General features: G+C 38.1%; 1 protein-coding gene across 1 annotated transcript in view; it reads left to right on the top strand.

Annotated features, from left to right (window-relative positions):
• Nucleotides 1–21652, top strand: part of Itga1 (integrin subunit alpha 1) — a 142941-nt gene that overhangs the window by 109257 nt on the left and 12032 nt on the right. The window contains 11 exon segments of the mRNA XM_036207009.1: nt 242–385; nt 1547–1804; nt 3952–4082; nt 6756–6922; nt 7963–8099; nt 9225–9335; nt 11378–11587; nt 13823–13903; nt 16826–16902; nt 18430–18519; nt 19963–20065. Coding sequence (XP_036062902.1) covers nt 242–385; nt 1547–1804; nt 3952–4082; nt 6756–6922; nt 7963–8099; nt 9225–9335; nt 11378–11587; nt 13823–13903; nt 16826–16902; nt 18430–18519; nt 19963–20065 — 1509 coding nt within the window.

Below are 21652 nucleotides of genomic sequence, written 5' to 3'. Positions count from 1 at the left end.
TAGTCATGTCTCTAACTCCTAGACAGAAATCTGCCATTAGTGGTCATCCTCAAAGTCAGTGCCACATCATGCTTCAGTCTACAGAAGATTTGGCTAGGCAGAGTCTCTGTATCTTGGTGCCTTTGCCTTTGATACCATCTCTCACTCCTGCTTCTGGACTAGGACAATTAATGGAATGGCAGACTTCCATTCCTGGAGCACTTCTGAGATTTCATCCCTACTCTTTTGTCTTGTGTCCTAGATCGGTTCCTACTTTGGTAGTGTCTTGACAACAGTTGACATTGACAAAGATTCTTATACCGACCTGCTTCTTGTCGGGGCCCCCATGTACATGGGGACAGAGAAAGAGGAGCAGGGCAAAGTCTATGTGTATGCTGTGAACAAGGTAAGAGCATCTGAGTTTGGTGAATCCAGAAAAATCCCTTCCTTTCAGATACCGCTAATACAGCTAGAATATTTTTCACTTGCTTGGGGGGAAAAATGATCTAAGAAGTTTGCAAGTCCCATTCAATTTCGTGGTTTTAAAAGGAACATTTAGAATCTAAGTAAACTACTTTCAGACACTAATTATGTTTTTCTTAAAAATAAGATATTTGTCATTACTATCCAGTTTTGTTTCATTCACTTTTTTTTTTTTTAAACTGGAGTATACAGTACTTTCTAAAAGGCAAATAAAAATGCCACTCACCTGGTAAATAATCCTGCTCATAACCTATTCAAGAGCTCTAGCCCGGCTAAGCTGAGGGCATCCACAGTTACCATGGTGATAGACAGATGCAACTTGATAGCAGTGGTACCAGGCCCTTCCTGGGAGACAGTATGGGTTTTAGAAACACTTTGCCAAGTGAAGGGAGATTCTGATTTCAATCTTAGCTTTAGACATCATTTATTGGGAGAAGTAATTTTTTCCTCCTTTATTAAAAGGATGTTTGCTATTTACAGACAGGATAGTGGCTTGTTTTGCCGTTATTGTTTTTTAATTCTTATTTTTTTCTCATACTAATTATTTTAAATACCAAATTACATACCTTTTTTTCCTATCTTTTTCTTGGCTTTCTCCTGTGTGTTTGGGGGAAAGAACCTCCTCTTTCTGTCACTCCCTCTTTTTCCAAAAAAGTGTGTTCTTTCTTAGCCTTATCTATGGTTCCCTCCACTCTGGGTAGCTTTCAAAGGTTTGCTTTTGAGCAGAGTAAATTTTGTCCTTGTCTTCAGTGGAGAATGGACAGAGTCTTGGCTAAGAAGTACACTGTCAGGAAAGCAGGGCTGGGACCACAATGGAGGATTTCATTTACAGTTCTTTAATAAGTCAAAAACATGCTACTAATTATATCCTTAGCTTCATTAAGAAGAGCCTGTTGGAATTCTCAGCATGCTTGCCCCCCCCGAGGCTCCTTTGGCTTTCCTACTTCTTCATATATCTTACAGGTTTGCTGTTGGTATGCTAATGGTTATTTCATAAGGCTGGTTTAGCATGCTCTTAAAAACAAACCTGCTCCTCTGGAACAGTGCTGGGACCTCTTAAGCATTCTGTTTGTCTTCCCTCCAGACAAGGTTTGAATATCAAATGAGCCTGGAACCAATTAAGCAGACGTGCTGTTCATCTCTGAAGGATAATTCATGCACAAAAGAAAACAAGAATGAGCCCTGTGGAGCCCGATTTGGAACAGCAATTGCTGCTGTAAAAGACCTCAACCTGGATGGATTTAATGACATCGTGATCGGAGCTCCACTGGAGGATGACCATGCGGGAGCTGTCTACATTTATCACGGCAGTGATAAGACCATAAGGAAGAAGTACGCACAAGTAAGACACAGTTCCCCACAGGCTCTCACTCTACCATGCCCAGTGGTCTCACCTGCCTTTCTCCACAACTCATAACTTACTTTGTTTCTTTTGTTTATTTTAACTCTCCCAGGAAACTACTTAAGAGTGTCTCCCTGTGTTCTTTCTTAGAAGAATTAGCTAGTGTTTTATACCATTATCTGGTTATTTTTCTGTGATTACTTGTCTGCCTTTGTGGACCTGATCATTTGAAATGGTAAAAAAATAGAAAACCAGACCACCTGATAATAATGTTCCTTGACATCTACAACATGTTTAACCCCAAAGAGTAAGGGGGCAATGATATAGACAATATGGGAGATGAGACTGTGTTTTTTTATTCAGTGCCCATATTGTTATTAAACAAAATGACATTAAATTTATAATTATGAATTAATATTATATATTTTTTATCAAATTAATATTGATTTCTGAGGTTTATAATTTTTTCTCAAGTAATTCTTCTTGGAAAAAATTGTGAATGATTAATCTTGACCTTCAGGGGATTTCTGTTATTCTTGTTTAAATTTATTGATAGTTAAGCAGTTTTATATTTATTGACCTAATCTATAAATTTAATTTCTTATTACATGAGAAAAATATTCACTCACATAAATGTTTAATGCATCATAAACACAAGAGAGTTTAGAGAAGTTGTAACATAATGGGAAGTTTCTGTATAATCATAGTCAGCTAAGCAATGAGCTATTATGAATAAATAGCTTGTAATTCAACACTAAATCAACACTCTATAGCATCTAAGCCACGAAGAGAATCCAGCCAATAGCTATTTCTTTTTACATTTCAGTGGTCTCTTTTATTTCTATAGTCAACAGAATTCTCAAAACCTACTCATGTAATATTTTGTTAACTTTTTATGAAGTTATAATGACATAATAGTGAACAAAATAAAAGGCTCATATAAGTAACAACACTCCTGTCCACTTGACAAATGATTTGTTTCTCTTAAAAATCTTTGTGGGATTATATACTCAGCTAGTGGCAGGCATTGGGGCATTATCCAGGGGGCATTGGGGAACCAGAAAATTCACACAAAGAGGTTTCTTGCATTTTGTTGCTTTGTTCTTTCAGGATGAATCCTGAATAGCATTTGGAGCAAAGAAAGATTTTTAATTGTTTAATGGAATAAATTGTCATATGTAATGCATTTTTTTAAAGTAGTGGTAAATAAACATGCAGCTTTAACAAAATTAGCAAAACAGTATTTGAGTTCAATTGGTTTTTTTTTTTTTTTTTTTTTTTTTTAGTGGAAAGTGCTTACCCAGGGAACAGATGAGAATGCACTTACCCATTTCCAGGAACGCAGCATGACCTAGAATCAAGCAGTATCAGCTCCTTTAGAGCTAATGAGGCACATATCTTCTGATTGGTGTGCCAAAAAATTATGGGAATATTTGTCAAGGGACATATGGTATTTCCACATCACTTTTTCTGGTTTGACTGCTTCCTTTTTGTTACTTAAAAGGAATCAAGAAGGAAAAGAATATCCAAAGTTTAGGAAGGGTCTATTAGTCCTGTCTCCTTGCCAACAGATTCTATCAAAATAGCATCTACTTGGACAAACACTAAGCTACAGAGCATAGGAAGATCACTTTCTGTGTAAGGTGAGGTGCACAGGTACATGGACGAGGCTTCAAGAACCCCATATTCACAGTGCCCTCCTCATATTAGGGGTGGAGGTGAGTGGAGATGGGTGTTTTAGGACACTTTTTTTAATTGTCCCATTCAGTCATCTGTTCTTTCTCTTGCATATACGATGTGTCTTCAAAGTTTCTAGTACCTTTGAATATATCTGTTTATTAGAATGGAAAAAGAAGTAGAAACAGAGCCTGTTGCTCAGATTCCTCTTGAGCATTAGACAAAATGACATTATATATCAATTTCCCCTCTCTCTAAGTCTCTAACCCTGACCTGACAGTCTGTACCATAGGAAGAACGATTTCCTTTGGGAATATCTCAGGATTTCCTCTTGCTTCTACTCAGAGCCCTCTCAATGCCCAAAAGATCATTATTTTTTAATTTTATTCACTAATCCAAACTCACAGATTTATTCAAAACTATTTTAAATGGCCTCTTCCACTTCAACCTGTCTGTTGGGATTTTCACAGCGTATTCCATCAGGTGGGGATGGCAAGACACTGAAATTTTTTGGCCAGTCTATCCATGGGGAGATGGATTTAAATGGTGACGGTCTGACTGATGTGACCATTGGAGGTCTCGGTGGAGCTGCCCTCTTCTGGTATGTATGCTATAACATCTGGATATACATTTGGCAGTATGATTCCAGACCACATAGTATGATTAGAACTCTTGCCATATCAAATATCTATTTCCTGACATGCTGTACTGGCAAGATGCAAGTTATTCAATGGATTGATGCATCAGTGAATCTTAAGAACAAGGAAGCTGACTAGGAGTGGGTAGAATGAAGTCTTAATTTGATTCTCACTTATGTACTCGACACTAAAACAAATGTTATCTTTTGGGGGAAGCTGTATGGGTGGTGTCTTTAGAAGACATGTGTAAATAAGAAAATATTCCTCACTCTGAATTGTTTGAGTTTTCAGAGATAACTGATTTTGTTAGTTTACCTGCATCACAGAAATGAATGAAGACCCCTGGCCAGGCTTCATTGACAGCAGAACAAAATAGGCTCAGGTAGTGCATTGTAAGGACCAAGATTTTGCCATGCAGAAGGTGGGACTGCAACAGGATACAGAAGGCAGGTGACTGAGCAGATGCTGTCAATCAGCAGATAGCAAAAGCCCAGTTATATGGACCACACACCAACACTTCCATAAAGATATAGTTGGGAAAGAAAGGATGAGTTGAGTAGACATTTAGTCAAGCCCGTCTAGAGAATCTATATCACCCCAAAAGAAACCAGACATGCCCATTCATTGCTGGCGAGGAGTAAACTAACTAAAAATTCACCAAGTGTTTCTCAATAAGCATTCAAAAATCTTAAGATAGTCTTGCTTATTAAAGGAATTTGCTTCCTAAAACAATTTAAAGGTATAGTGTAGAAATAAATATTCCTTAAAATGTGTGATCTCTAGAGTCAGCAGAGCACCATATGCAATAACCACTTCCTAATGTGACTGGATAGGCTAGGGAGATGGCTCCACCAGGGAAGCCTACCTACCACAGTAGCATGAGGGCCTGAGTTTGGATTCCTCCCACTGTCGCTGAAAGAACAACTCTTATCTTTTTTTTTTTTATTTATGGATTTTTTAAAAAGATTTATTTATTTATTATGTATACAGCCTGTATGACTGCAGGCCAGAAGAGGGCACCAGATCTCATTACAGATGGTTGTGAGCCACCATGTGGTTGCTGGGAATTGAACTCAGGACCTCTGGAAGAACAGTCAGTGCTCTTAACCTCTGAGCCATCTCTCCAGCCCCAACAACTCTTATCTTACAGGAATGGACAGTATGATTTATTCTTAAGCAAATATGAAAGACTGTATCAAGTCTTGGGAATATATAATCAAGTCATTTAAGCCTCCCCTGATATAATGTTCCCGTGTGGAAACAGTTTGTGACATTTTACAATAACCGAATAAAGAAATTCATAAATTGGGGCAATTTTAAAATGTTTGGTTGCTACATCGGAGTGACAGAAAACTGGAAAAATCTTTTCTACAGATCTCAGATGTTATCTGATGACATTCTTAGCCTTGTGTTAGTTTGAAGTTAGTGATCTGCTAAGTTGATAGATCCCAAAAGGGTTTTGTCTATTAGTTACAGGATGTGAGTTCTGACACAGGGTTGGATGAGGAATCCAGGGGGTTAAAACTAGGCCAAGGTAAAATAATTTGGCTTCAGACCTGTAGCATGGCAGCTTTTCCACACCACCACTGTTCTAATCAGACAGTTGCAGACACAGCCTCTTCCCAGGAATTCTCATTCATACCACCCACATAAGAAAGGCATGACAACATATGGAGCCCTGGTACAGGAGAGGTAGGCAAACAAGAATCTCCTGGGTCTGCAGGCCAAGTAGCCTAGCTGCATCAGTGAGCCCTCTGTTCAGAGAAAGACTGTTTCTAAACAAAGATAGATTGAGGTTGATAGAGGAAGAAATCTAACACGAATCTCTCTATTCCTCACATGCACATACAGGCATACAAGGGAAAAAAAAAACGCAGAAAAGAAAGCTAAAAATCTAATGAAAGGCAAGTTTATGTCTTTGCTGGTATAGTAGAGTGCCATTAAAATGTAAAGACAGGGAATGGTTCACAGCCCAGGCATACAATGGGAAAATTACAGATTTTATCATGCTACTTGGAACACTGCCTAATTTAAACATGATTATTTTCTTCCTGGAGTTTTCTGTTTAATATTTTTTCACCCAGGCTACCAACCATGGATAACTGAAACTGTGGGAAGCAAAGCCATGGTTAAGGACTGGAGACTGCAGCAGTTCTGATGATTAAAGCTAACTTGGGAGTTACATGAAAGAGCAGACACTCACAGTGTCTCAAACATTCTTCTTCTTCTTCCAAGAAACAACAGCAAGGCTACATCCTCAGGAACAGAGAAGTGTTATAGTTTTGATGAAAGCCAGCAGGAGGCAGCTAGTTTCCTAGGTGCCTTTGAATCCTTTCCAAATTGGAAACAAACTCAGAGAGATCCCCAAATACCATTTTGATTCTGAGCTTGCATCTGGCCACTGGGTTCCATTTTAAGTCTTCTGTCTTTGAACGAGATGTCTAAGATGGTTCTAAACAACGAAGGTCTCCTAGGACATGAGATACAACCTTTCATGTATCAAATAACCATTAGAGAACAATAGTCCTAAAAGCACATACAGTCCACAAAGGAGAGTGTCCTTTGAAGCTCCCACGTTACCCTCCCCAGTTAAATGCAACAGTGTGTGAGTAATCCCATTGTTTATGTCTTTGCAGGGCCAGAGATGTGGCTGTAGTTAAAGTGACCATGAGTTTTGAACCCAATAAAGTGAATATTCAAAAGAAAAACTGCCATGTGGAGGGAAAAGAAACAGTATGCATAAATGCTACAATATGTTTTTATGTGAAATTAAAGTCTAAAGAAGACTCAGTTTACGAAGCTGGTAAGCATCATGATGGTGGCAAGTACTTTCGGGCAGAAGAAAGTGTATTGGCTCCAGGATGATGACCTCTCCCAAGCATAATTAACTGCTCCAAACATTGGCCCATTGAGCCTGTTGACCCCTGAAACCACTCCTGCTCTAGGAGGAGCAATTAGGGAACCTAGTAAATTCTCTAGCAGAAATTACATGTTTGAATGCAGTGACCTAAAAGTTTCACATTTACCTATACCTCCCATATATGTATATTATATACACTCTCACAGGGAGCATTTAAAAAGATAGAAAAGATTTTTTGAAAAAGAATCCTCACCCTTCTCCTGCCCCCTCCTGGGGGACACTGGTATTGCAGATGACCTGACTACTTCACAGCCAGCCCAAGGCATTTTTCTCACTGAGATGAGGCTCTTGTGTTTAGCCAGACATATTCTGTGTGTGACACTCAGGTGTATAGAGTCAGTCAATCTGTGTGTCCCCTCAGCTTTGTGCCCTGAACATTCTAAGGAGGTCTTCAGTGATGTTGAAATATGTTGGGATCAAAGCTATGAGGGCTTATTTTGTGGAATTTCATGTTTTTGACATAATCTAAGATGGCACACTTCTACAGAAAGGTAAAAATGGTCTTTGTTTATTTTTGTCTTATTGAAATTAATTTGAAATCAATCAGTATCCCAGGCTGTTTGCCAATATTTGTGAACTCTAAAAAATTATTTTGAACAAAAATTTAGTAAATTCAGACTTGGTTGATAAATCATAGTTCACATATATGTTTATATGAGGGTGTGCATGCATACATACATTACACATAATTGTAACTTAAATGTTAAATGCATGATCAAGTCAGAGAGCCATTCTGTAGACTTTCAAGGTTATGTCCATGACTGCTTCTATCTCTGTATTGTAGCAATACGAATATTCTCAGTGTAGGACCATTTATCGATTCATTTGCTCAAGGGCTTTTTCTGTAATGCTAATTGGAGTGGGGTCATGTGAGAGTCATCCCTAGATACGTGTCTGTCAAATGTTCCTTCATGTGTTTGTAGATTTGCAGTATCGTATCACCCTTGACTCACTGAGACAGATATCGCGGAGTTTTTTCTCTGGAACTCAGGAAAGAAAGGTTCAAAGAAACATCACAGTTCGAGAATCAGAATGCACTAGGCATTCCTTCTACATGTTGGCAAGTAAATCGTGTATTACAGCTGCCTTCTTCCAGACTGAGAGGAGTGTGTGTGTGTGTGTGTGTGTGTGTGTGTGTGTGTGTGTGTGTTTGTCCCTCTGCTTTAGTTATTCAGAACTGAGAACCGACAAGTTAGGACTTGTATGAAATTTGGTTAGCAGTTGCTGTCTGACAGTGACAGCAGCCAGATGTACAGGATCAGAGTATGAGCTCTGCTCAAGGACCAATGCTAACAGCAATGTACTAGCTTCAAACATTATGAAATCCCTTTGAATTATGTTAGCTATTTTAATATTTGCTCTAGAGCTGAGTGGGATAGGGTTTCTATCCCAGGTGTCTTCTGTTCTGAATGACTGTGGGCAAGTCATTTAGTCTCAGAGGCTCTGCATAAAATAAGAATCATCAGGCCGGGTGGTGGTGGTGCACACCTTTAATCCCAGCACTCAGGAGGCAGAGGCAGGTGAATCTCTGTGAGTACAAGGCTAGCCTGGTCTACACAGTGAATTCCAGAACAGCTGGGACTGTTACACAAAGAAACCCTGTCTTGAAAAAATCCAAAAAAATAAGAATCATCATAGCTACCCACCACAGAGGGCTACTGAGACAGTTCACAACAATGTATATAAAGATCATTGTTTTTGACACCAATAACAATGATTCTTACTGAAATGGAAAACATTAATCCCATTCACATCATTTCTGTATCAGTACACAGTGCAAAATTCCATAGGTTTAGGTGTCTATGAGTGCACTACAGCTGCATTGGAAGAGTCTGCCTTCTTAACGTGAGAGAGACATTTTCCCAGAAGCAGCTACTGGCATGGGTCTCAAGGGAAACAATGCTTTACCGTGCAACTCAGTGTGGTATATCCAGGACTCTGGCAAGTCCCTCTATGGAGCTCTGAGAGAGTTACCTGTCATTCTGGAGCTACTGCTTTCTAGCCATGACCCTTGTCAAAACAGAACAGCTATACCACTTCAGTGAAGCAAAGGCCTCCTGAGGTGTGATGTCAGAGTAGGTGAGCAGGAATGTTGCAAGAATCACAGGGCAGAGGGATGCTGCAACAGGGTCCTAACATCCAGCAAACATGACACCAGTGACAAATACTCTGTTTCCACTTGTAGGACAAGCATGACTTCCAGGACTCCGTGAGAGTGACTTTGGATTTTAATCTTACGGATCCAGAAAGTGGGCCTGTGCTTGATGATGCCCTGCCAAACTCAGTCCACGAACATGTAAGATTAATTGACAATGTCTGTTTGTGAATGTATTAGAAAAGCTAAAAACACATAGACACATAATTTAAATCATTTGTGTGAGGGAGGAGGAGAGAGACAGAGAGAGAGAATTGGGCAATTCTAGACTTCTCCCATTCCTCAGAACCCCCTCTTGCTGGGGTTTAAGAGAATTTTACATCAATAATTGAAAAAGGCATTTGTGCTAATAAGCACTAAGTGATGAGACACAGTTTAGGAATAATGATCCACTCATACTGGACCTCATACTAGCTAACCACTTGTCAGCAGTGTAGATTCATCTCTGGCCTTCCTGGTGGAGGCCTGTGGTGTAAAAGCTTGTGTCTTAGTGTTCTATTGCTATGAAGTGACGTCACGACCAAGACAACTCTTAGAAAAGAAAACATTTAACTAGGAGCTCGCTTACAGTGTTAGAGGGTTAGTTAGTCCATGATCATCATGGTGAGAAACAGACAGGCATGGCACCAGAGCACTTTCCATCCTGATCTGCAGGAAGCAGGCAGACAGAGACAGAGACAGACACAGACACAGAGACTGGGCTTGGCTTGCGCTTTTGAAACCTCAAAGCCCACTTCCAATGACAAACCTCTTCCACCAAGGCCGCACCTACTCCACCAAGGCCACACCCCCTGATCTATCTCAAACAGTGCCACCAACTGAGGAGCAAACATTCAAATATGGAAGCCCATGGATGCCATTTTCACTCACACCACCACAGCTGTGGCATAGGAGCAGAGAAGCATATGGGCTTCCTGTGGCCACAATGCTGCCCCAAGAACAGAAGAGATGGGGAGGGACTAAGCTGTGCCACCTCTGTTCCATTCCCAAAGTCCACTGGCACACACCCAAGAGTGGCTGAGGGGACAGAGAGGGAAAGAGTATCGGTCACAAGAGAGAAAAGCTATAGAGACAGGAAATTCAATTTTTTCGTTCATCCACCTTCCAGTCTCCCCCTCCAACCTTTCCTGATGTGTCTATTATCTTACATGCACCAAACATGGCATCAGTCTCACCTAGGAATTGGGCTGCCAGCAGTAATTAAATGCTGTGCTGTGAAGAATTTCAGATTTTGCAAACAATTCCTACCTAGTCTGGGGAGTCAGAGAAAGCCCCCATGTAGTTGTGGCTTTTAAGTCGAGCCCTGAAAGACTGGGTAATTTTCCACCCTGTTTGCAGTGTGGGTGGATGATAGTATGTGTGAAGACGCTGAGCCATTGCAAGGGCTTAAGATACTGGCTACTGTAGCTGAAACCAAAGCACACAGGTGAAGGTGATAACAGCATATGCCTGGACGCACAGGCCAGCGTGAGATCTTCTGGGGTTTGGTGAGACTACCCAGATTACAGACAGTTTAAAGGACAGTGCAGTGCTGTTGACTGTTTTAATTTAGCTCCGTGGATACCAGATGAGTGCTGTTTAAAACTACAACTGCCACAGCATGTTAAGTGACTGAAGGAAACAAATGGGTACTGAATGGCCGTGGATGGGCTGCTTTAACAGAAGAAGACAGAGAGGTGACAGGGGACCTGGAAGATATGGAGAGGAGGCTAGGAAGACATGCGTGATGATAGCCTGGATAAGAGGACAGCGGACTTCAAAAAGAAGAATCAAGTTTCCAGATACATGGCAGGACCATTTCGCTGCCTCATAACAGGGTTTTTCAATATCTCATTCTTTTTGTAGGAAATCATATAAATGAAGCTGTGTAGATTTAGATCTTAGAGTTCTTGACTTGATGTTTGGAAATAGTACTTCATTGGGAGACAGATACTAGTAAAATACCTATGAAATCTACCTCCTTTAAAGGACTGGGAAATTAAGACTAGAAGTTGACATTTATTCTTTCTCCCATAAAGTCAGCAGTAAATGTAAAATTCCTTAAGATCTCAGCAATGCAGTCGATTTCTTTGTTGAGCTCTTTCTTACTCGGTTCCCATGCCATTTCTATTACACAAACTAACAGGTGTTTTTCAGTGGTGTTTAACTACACTATGAGAACTATGTCCCTGTGGCCGTTTTAGATTCCCTTTGCCAAAGACTGTGGAAACAAGGAAAAATGCATCTCTGACCTCACCCTGGACGTGTCCACCACAGAAAGGAGCCTGCTGATTGTCAGGTCCCAGAATGACAAGTTCAATCTCAGCCTCACAGTGAGAAACAAAAGAGACAGTGCCTACAATACCAGGACAATAGTGCAGTATTCTCCAAATCTGATTTTTTCAGGAATTGAGGTAAACTCACTGTTTTTCATTTATCCTGTCAATGATTATTATTATTTGTAGTTAGAATTTTCCTGCCTGGCCCACAGTCAGGACAAATCTCTCTCACCCACCAGACGCTCAGACCCAACCAAGTAAACACATAGAAACTTATATTGCTTACAAACTGTATGGCCATGGCAGGCTGATTGCTATCTAGTTCTTATATCTTAAATTAACCCATTTCTGTTTGTCTATAAGTTGCCACGTGGCTCGTGGCTTACCAGTACCTTACATCTTGCTTCTCATGGCAGCGGCTTGCAATATCTCTCTCTGCCTTCGCCTTCCACTTCCCAGAATTCTCCTCTCTCCTTGTCTCGCCTATACTTCCTGCCTGGCTACTGGCCAATCAGCATTTTATTTATACAGATCAATATCCACAGCAATTATTGAACCTATTTTTCCTGCTATTGAGCTAATTAATTTCATAACATTGATTTGAGAAGAGTAGAAGACATTTTTGTTAAGTATTAGGCTACACTAATGGTCATAGGTGCAAGCTTTTAAGGTATTTAAAACCTTTTGTTATTTTATTTCATGTTTGTGGGTATTTTGCCTATATGTATGTCTGCCTGGCGCCTAGCACCACAGAGGCCGAAAGAGGACATTGGATCCATGAACTATAGTAACAGACCATCGTGAGCTGCCCTTGGGTGCTTGGAATCAAACTTGAGTCTTCTGGAAGAGCAACCTAGAGCAAATAGTGCTCTTAACCACTAGGCCATCTCTCCATCCTTCACCCCCTCCAAGCTTTTGTATATTTATTTGGAAAGGCGTATCTCTTCCTGTATTTCATATTTTAAGAATTTAATAAGGATAGCTGACAATTCAAAGTTTCTGTGTTTCATAGAGTCATCAAGCCACTGAAATGGAGATTCAGCCAAGTAAAATATATAATAATCAAAGATGAAGGGGAAGTTCTGATGCTGAAAGAAGTTTCCATTGGAAAAAAAACCAAGATAATGTTTCTTCCTATGGAAAAATTTGAGCCAAAGATTTCTGTTAGATGACAAGTCTTACTTAATTATAATTTTATAATGAAAGGGTTCATCTTGGCAATAGCCTATCTCTGTGTCAGACCTTTTATTAACTTGACAATAACCCCCTGCATAGGATACTGGGTCATTTGTCAGTATTTACAAATTTGAACTTAGCTTTTGATTCAGATTCCCAAGTATATCCCCATGTTAAATATCTGTATATATTTACATGAATAAATTTAAGGTATTTTGATTCACATTAAAATGAATAATGCTAATGTGAATATTTCATTTATACTAAAAACCAATACCTTTAGGTCTAGGAATGTAGTTAAACAATGGAGAACTTGCTTAGCATACATGAAACACTGGGTTAAATCCCCAGGACTATGATAGACACACATATTAATGCATAGTATTAAAATTGTTGTCTACTTCCCACAAATTTAAATTGCTACTGTCATTTCACTCTATTTGATATCATGTGGAGATATGGTAACTAAGATAGGCTCATATATGGATCATTTGTTACTATAACATCTTGTTTTCAGAATATTAATTATGAAAATGAAATAATTGTAGAAATGGAGCACATAAGTGTAATGTGGAGAAAGTGGGCTGTGTCTGGAAAGAGAACTATGTTAAAAGGCATTGCCTGTATCCACTCCAGCCAGCTTTCTGGCCACAGCAGACAGGCAGGAATACCCATAGTGTACAGCTCTCTGGACATGGCAGAAAGCAGAAAGAATACCCATAGTGCATGGCTGTTAAATTAAGGAGGTCCTTGACCTTGTATTATAGCCACTCTTTCTTTAGTTGTGTTATACGCTAGGTGGAGTAAGGAGCTGTGCCCTGGTGGTTGCAAGTTAGAGCCTTGTTCTTGTTCAGGACTCCAAACTCCTGCATGTTTGGGATGCTCTAATGGTGCAGATGTGTGACCTCGGCACCTGCCACTGCAGTTTACTGTCCATTGGTGCTGTTGGTGCTCCGCTACCCCTGACCACTCCTGCCAGCGAAAGGTGTGCTTTGTCCCTCAGGAGCCCTCAAGTGATGGTTTCAGATCTCCATGAGCTATGGAACTGGCAGTCCTGTCATGCTGTGACTCTCCTAGCTAAACCAAGAGACAAATCTTTGCAAGGCAGCTGCTAATGCACAGCTGGGAAAATTCTCAAATGATTAGATATTTCACTTGTGTTTCTTCTCTAATTCCGTTTATTTTCCATTTTAGGGGATTCAAAAAGATAGTTGTGAAGCCAATCAAAATATCACATGTAGAGTTGGATATCCTTTCCTGAGGACAGGAGAAATGGTAAGGAGGCTGGGTAAAATACAAGTAGTCATTGCTAGGGGGAAGTAATATGCTCAATGACAAATGTGTAAATTCTTCTAATGAGTGATTTATGACAATATAAGATAGGAGCATTGAGTGCAAAATGCTTGTAGCCTAATATCTGCTAGGGTATGATTTTCACTCTCTGTAAAATTTGTACACTGAAATTTAATCCCCAATGTGACAGCATTAGGGGGTGGTGACTTGGGGACTTGTGGCTTCACAACAGAGGCTTGAGAGACTTGTTTGTCCCACCTACCACACAAGGCACAGTGTCTTCACAGCAGGCCGCCATTACATTCCAGTCTTCTGGTACTTTCGTCCTAGAGTTCCCAGACTCCAGAGCTATGAGTAGGAAATCTCCAGTGTTTATGAATTACATAAGTTTACAGTCTAAGTTATATGGCTGTAGAAGCTCAGGAAGACTAAGACATAATCAAGAGTGTTTCACAAGTCACATTCAAACACAAAGGCCGAATCTGTAGTAGATAAACAGATGTACCACTTTACATTTTTGTCAGTAGTGAATAAGAGCTCTAACTTCTCCACATTATATCATCATCATCATCATCATCATCATCATCATCATCATCACCATCATCATCACCGTCCTGGTGGGTGTGAAGCAATGTTTTGCTATAACTTGGATTTGCATTGCCCTAGCAACAAGTAGTGATGTTTTAAGTAACTTTTCATTACACACACACACACACACACACACACGCACGAACACACACGTGCATACATGCGCACACCCACTGTCTTTGGAGAACTATCGGCTGCGATACTTTTTTTTATTGAAACGGGGTCTCACTTTGAAGGCCAGGCTAGCCCTAAACTTATGATATAGCCCAGGATGTCATAAACTCTCAGCAGTCCTCCTGACTTCTAAAAGCCACCATGTCCCATTCTGTACCTGTTTTTAAATTAGGCTGTCTTTTGTTCTATTAAACTGTAAGAGTTCTTTAAATAGTCTACATTCAAGCCTCCTACCAGATACATGATTTGAAACTTTTAGGTTTTCTTTTCCAAGAATTTTATGATTTTTTTGCTAACACTTAGGTCTGTGATCCATGTGAAAGAACTCCCAGGTTATGTGTATTGAAAGAGGGCAACTTACACATTTTGCATGTGGATATCTAGTTACCCTGTACCATTTCAGGAAGGCATTGAACTCAAATATTTCTTTCTCTCTCCAGCAGCCCCTTGTGCTTGTGCTAAAAGCTTATATCAAAATATCTCTTAGGTTATACGAAGGGTGATGGGAGGAATTTGCAAGCAATTCCAACTCGGGTTTCACACTTAGAATATTCTTGGGCTCAAGATCTAGACTTTCAGTTCCAGTATTTCAGGTTCATGTGATTATACAGTAAGCATTTTCCTCAGACCTGCTTCTCTGCCAGCACTTTCCTGTAGATAAAAAGGCCATGGAGAATACCAAGACTCAAGTGGCCAGGCTAGTTGTGGAGGTTAAGGAGAGACAGAGAAGGTCTATCCAATAAATGTCCCTTTACTAGAATGGAGATCAGTACTCCAAGGCAAGAGAAAAACCATCTTTCTTAAAAGAACTTGTTTTCTTCTTTTTAAATGTAAATTAAGATTATATATAGGAGGGAAGAAAATTCCATACATACATTGATACAACCATGCTAATCTCATGCCACTACTCCATCTGTGAATGGTACCAATTGTTCACAAGCTGTAAATGTCACAACTTTGCCATGTAATATTTATCATAAAGATATAATTATAAGTGGTTTCCATTAGTTAGGTATTTCTGGAATGTTTTTCTGATCCAAATTTTAAATACTTCAATTAGCACCAAATAAGATTAGTTCTGAGATTGAGATATATAATTCATAAGCATTATGATGAGATCATTGGGCAAGAACATGCAGGTGATCTTTGTTTTAAATAACTTACATTTTAGTGTGACTGTTGATGTTCATGTACAGCCCTGTGTACAGGCAGAGCTTCTCAAAAGAGAGCTGTCTGTATATGATATTTGTATAGCAGAACATTTTCTGTGTTTTCTTCAGCAGTTTTTTAAGTATGCAAACTCTTACAAAACAATGTTTTTTCATAATACTTTATTATAAGAGCTAAGCCATTTTGGATTATCTTCTTGAATTACTCAACAGTGATCCAAAAAAATTATACTATCAAATTAACAAATCAAGTATGTTTTCCCTGTTTTATAATGGTGGCTAGCGTGTGTATTAAAGAGACTAATTATTAACATGCCACAATTATGTTCATTACTGTTATCTAGCAAATTGTGGTAATAAAATAAATAGAATGATTCTTCTTGATTTGTGGTTTGCATAAATGCTTTTTGTTACTATGACTTGAATATGATATTAAATTCAGTGTTACCATGTGCATTCAGAATGCTATAAAATTTAGGAATAGAGTAGCACATGAATGAGAAATCTCTTTTTAATAAATATGGAAACTGAAAAGTCCAAGATCAAGACAATGTTAAGCCCATTGTCCAAAGAGAATATTTTGTATCCTCAGGGAGTGAAAAGGAAAGGCATTTTCTGGTACCTCAATCACAAGGGCATTAATCCTACTCATGCAGATGCTCATGAACCTGCCAAAAGGACCTACCTCCTAGTATCATAACATTGATAACTAAGCTTGAACATATAAACTTTAAATGGAATAAAGCATTCAGACTATAGCAATATGCAAAGCATATTACATATTCACATTTAGAAGTGTATGTGTGCATTATATCTTTTTGTATGCAGTTACGATTAGGTTGTATTTTGTAAGACAATATTTCTTAAGTAGTTTTATAATTTCTGTTTAGGTGATTAATTTATGTAAACTATATTTTTTCAAAGTTGATGTTTTCCTCATCTGTTATTTAAGATGTCTATTTTAATTTCATAGGTAACCTTCAAAGTAATATTCCAGTTTAATACATCACATCTCACAGAAAATGCAATCATTCATTTAAGTGCAACAAGGTTGGTTTATGTATGTGTGGATATACATGTATGTGTGCATACCATTACTTTTATGTAATTTGATTATTTTACTTTGTAGAATCATTGGCAGCTTCTTGAAGCTTGTATAAGATCAGCAGAAGTAACAGTCCATGAACCGCTTTGCCTCACAAAAATACCTTGGGAGTAATTAGCAAGAGTAGAGGAATTCATACTCAAAGCAAATAATTTAATCTATTGGATTAAATCATTGATAATATTAACTGTAGACTATCTTGTAATTACACATCACTTATATCTGCCAAATTGCGTTTATGATCAACAGGATCTACTAATTTTAAAACATTTACTAGCTGTCTATGAAGGTCAATTGAGTCACCACATGGACTTAAAACTTAATGATACTCTTCCATACTTCAATAAATTTTATGCAAAACATTCAAAACTTCTCAACATTATCATAGAATACATGCAAAAAAAAACCAGAGCTCTCTAAATGAGCATGAGCAAAGCTCATATGAACTCATAGAGAGTGAGGCAGCTTGCACAGGGGCTGTAGGGGTCTGTACCATGTCCTCGGTGTATATATCATGGTTTACACTTTAGTGTTTTTATGGGATTCCTGAGGGTACAAATGAGTGGGTCTCTGATTCTTGTGTCTTCTCTTGGGCTTTTCCTTCTGTTTGTTTGTTTTGCCCAACTGCAATGTGCTAAACTTCATTTTATCTTTTATTTTATTATTATCCCTTAGAAAACTTTGTTTTATAATGAGAGACAGAAAGGGATCCAGACATGAAGGGTGAAGAACTAGGAGCACAGGGAGAAGAAACCATAACCAGGATGTATTATGTTAGAAAAAAGTCTCTGGTACATTGTAATCTGGTATTATAATATAAAGGTACCAGTGTTCAAAAACAACCTCATCCCCTATACCTGGTCATAAAATTATATCTCTTCTCCATGCTCTGTTCATGACTGTGAGGTATATTTGTATATAATGTATATGTATATATAATGTATATAATTAAATTTTCAAATATTATGAAAATTACACCCCAAATCAAGGAAATACATAAAAATTTAAGTAACATGCACACTGAGTACTCTGTTTGGAAAGACTATGAAAGACAAAATCAGATTTTAGATTTATAATTAGCTGTATGAGACTAGTTGAGTCTCTGTACACGGTCCTTGTGTGTGATAAATATAAACTGAGGTGATTTGTATTCATATTTTTATGCACAGAAGTCCAGCAATCTCAACATTTTAATGATTAAGCCGGCAGATTCTAATTATTTCATATGATGTGGATAAACATGGGCCTGAATCAGTGTGGTTTTCAATTCTAACTCTATAGTGTAATCTATTTGGGAACATTAACAATACCTATCTCTACTCTTTCTTCTCCTCTCAATAAAGACAAGAAGAGAATTCTACAATTTTTCTGTTTTTTTTAATTTTCCTATGTAATATTCTCTTTCAAATGTTTAGAGATGGTCTATGCATAAGCAAATTTAATGCCTAGTGTGAATGTGCTGTGTTTTCCAGTGACAGCGAAGAACCACCTGAATCTCTTTATGATAATGAAGTAAATATTTCCATCCCAGTAAAATATGAAGTTGGATTACAGTTTTACAGGTAGGATGAAACCACCTATATCATTGACATCTTTCCAATCACCAAATGGTTTTCCTAGTGTGGTCCTTTGCTGAGAGCATCACCATTTAAGAACTTAAAATGGCCGGTACTCCAGTGCCACACCAGAGCTGCTGAGTGCAAAAATTCTGATGTGGTACTCAGCATCCATATCAAATGTCTTCTATATAATCCACATGCACCTGAAAATTTGAGAATCTATGTGCACTAAATATCAACATAAAATGTGCTAATTACAAGTCTTCAAAGTCCTTGAGAAAATGCAGTGTTTTTTGACAGGTTGGCAGGATATTTCTGGGTCACTGTTTTCATCCTATGACATGGGACCCACTGCCCATTCTGCCACGCATTTCTCACTGGTCAGCCATTTATTCCTTCCACTATTTGGAAATCATTCTTTCTGTTCAGACCTTATTTTCTCTTCAGGTGCCAATCGTGTTTAGTAGACTTATACTCTATAGAATCCCTTGCTTATGAATTCCCTTACTGAAGCAGAATTCCAAGCTTTTTAAAATAAATATGTGCAATGCATATAAAAATATGAGAGCCAGTTTCAAGGCCAGCTGAGTTGAACACCCTTCTGTTTTGTTTGTTTCTTGTGGCACTTTCTCTTTTGCTAAAGAGAGATCATAAAGCAAGGCTTATAAGCTAGGCATAGATTTGCTTATCTTTCTTAGCCTTTGAGGTCTGTTGTCTTTTGTCTGATTTGCTGTGTCCACTTCTGTCAGCACAAAGATTCTTCCAACAACTTTCCACTTAATTCAAATCGATTTTTGGCACACATTTATAAATCCCTGTTATTTGTCTTTTCTTGGCTGAAAAGCTGCTTTGAGGGGAGATTTTTATTCCTTTTTTTTTTTTTTTTCCCAGAGCTGAGGACTGAACCCAGGGCCTTGCACTTGCTAGGCAAGCACGCTACCACTGAACTAAATCCCCAACCCCTAGGGGAGATTTTATGTTCTATGAGGGCCATCCAAAGACCATGACCTTCGTAGGGAGATTGAGCTTTACCATCTAGCAGCAGTGAGACTTTTAAATTGTATAAATGTAAATGTAAATGTTTTTTAAAAACTAGTTTTTTCACTTTCAGCATGACTAAATATATCAAAATTTAGTCTGGTTTTTCTCTAAGTATAATTGCTAGGAGATTCATGGACATTCGTCACCTGTTAAGAGTGGAATTCTGTTTTGAAAGTTACATATAATTTAACATATTGGAGTCAAGTAGCAACAGTGCCTACTGAGCAAAGTGATTCCTAGCATCTGCAAATATTTAATTGAGGTTTGAGGATAAAGGATTTCTCTATTTTGAACTCTGCATATATTTTCATGGAATCATGTGACGTAGGGAAAGAAAAGAATAAAGTCTAATAAACATAAACTTTGTTGCATTTTATTTATATTTTTCCAATTAATTCTTTTAAGTTCTGCAAGTGAACACCACATCTCAGTTGCGGCCAATGAGACTATCCCTGAACTTATCAACTCCACAGGTGACATTGGAAATGAAATTAATGTCTTCTACATGGTAAGAAACTATCTCTAAGTCAGTACTCTAAAAAAATTTATTTGTGTTAAGAAAACAAGGAAATATTTCAACATTTAATCTCCACATCCTAGAGGAGTTTTCTTTGTAATTTAACTGTGTTAGAATATATTGTCCAAATTGATAATTAAATCACTTCTTGGCCTTTTGACTAAGATGAAGCGCAAACTGGTAATTATACCTTGAGTCAGTTTTACAAGACAAAGTTTCTAATTTCCTTACAATAAGACACAGTAACTTAGAAAAACTTCCTAGAAGAAAAAAAAATCACTCTGGTGTCAAGTAGCTACTACAAATGCAAGGTGTGTATAGTTTATATTAGTTTTAGTATGGCTAAGAAAATCATGTTTCACAGAATCATGACAATTTCAGAATGGAATTATTTCAAAATTCTGTGGGGAATATTTCCCTTTATTCGATGTGTCATAGTCCCTGTTCTATCTATTGCTCTCTTTCATATAAATTATACTGTAAATTACCAATGTTCGCACTGCAATCTCCTTAAATGATATGTTCTACTACATTATTTTTTTATTTTAAATTCTTTGTTGCAATCTCTGCATGAGCTCTGCAGAAGGTTGTCATGGACAACACTCACAGACTTGGTGTTACTCGAGGAGAAAAGAGCCTTCAATTCCAATGAATGATTTATGTACATATGCTGTCATATGTGATACAACACCATCATCAATGAAGCCAGTCTGAACTTTTTGGGGAACTGTCAGCAGTAAAGAAAGAAGTTCTCTGACAAAATAGGAATAAATTTCCCATATTCTCAAGAGGAATAAGTTCCTCTTGAGAGGAATTTGTGTTCTTTGCTAAAATTACAATGTTAAACTGCATTCTGAAAATTGGCATGAATGCAATCTCCTGCTCAGTTCTCGGATATGATTTTGTAATTCAGACTATTAGGCTTCTGCAGCATAACAAACAAAAAGAAAAAAAACTTGAATGTTGTAGATCTTCATGCATTGTAACTTATTAGACTCCAGGTTTGAGATACGAGCTCCCGGATATAAGTAATATTAACATAACATAACATTGTGTGTCTCTGATTATATTGCTATTTTACATTCTAGAATTAAATTAATGGGATAAAAATAAAACAACATATTTAGGTGACATCTAGTGACTTACTACTGGTAATTTCCCCCCCTCCCAAAAAAAATTAATGATTAAAATTTTCAGCAGCACTCTTACAAAAAGCTTAAATTTTTAACTCTTAACACTGTGAAATTGCCTAAATGAACTGTCATTCATTCGGTGAAGACAATGTTATATATTCTGTGGGAAGATAATACCTTATAATATTTTAGCTACAATTGCTACTTACCAGTTTTACATGCTTGTAACAGTTTTCTTCATTGTTTTCACATTGCTGCTCATGGCTAACACAGAGATAAGGAGATCCACGACCTAGAGTTAAGAGTTAAGGCAGCATTGTAAACCAGATGATTAGCACAGTGAGTTCCGCACAGGTAACAAGTGTTGTAGACAGCACACTGCTTGCTGTTTATCTATTAGAAGTCATAGTCTCAAGTAACCATTATGTTTTGGGGAAATGTAGCA

Source organism: Onychomys torridus, chromosome 15, assembly GCF_903995425.1.
Source record: "Onychomys torridus chromosome 15, mOncTor1.1, whole genome shotgun sequence".
Lineage (NCBI taxonomy): Eukaryota > Metazoa > Chordata > Mammalia > Rodentia > Cricetidae > Onychomys > Onychomys torridus.
Note: the sequence above shows the minus strand (reverse complement) of the source record. Positions and strands in the feature narration are given on the sequence as shown.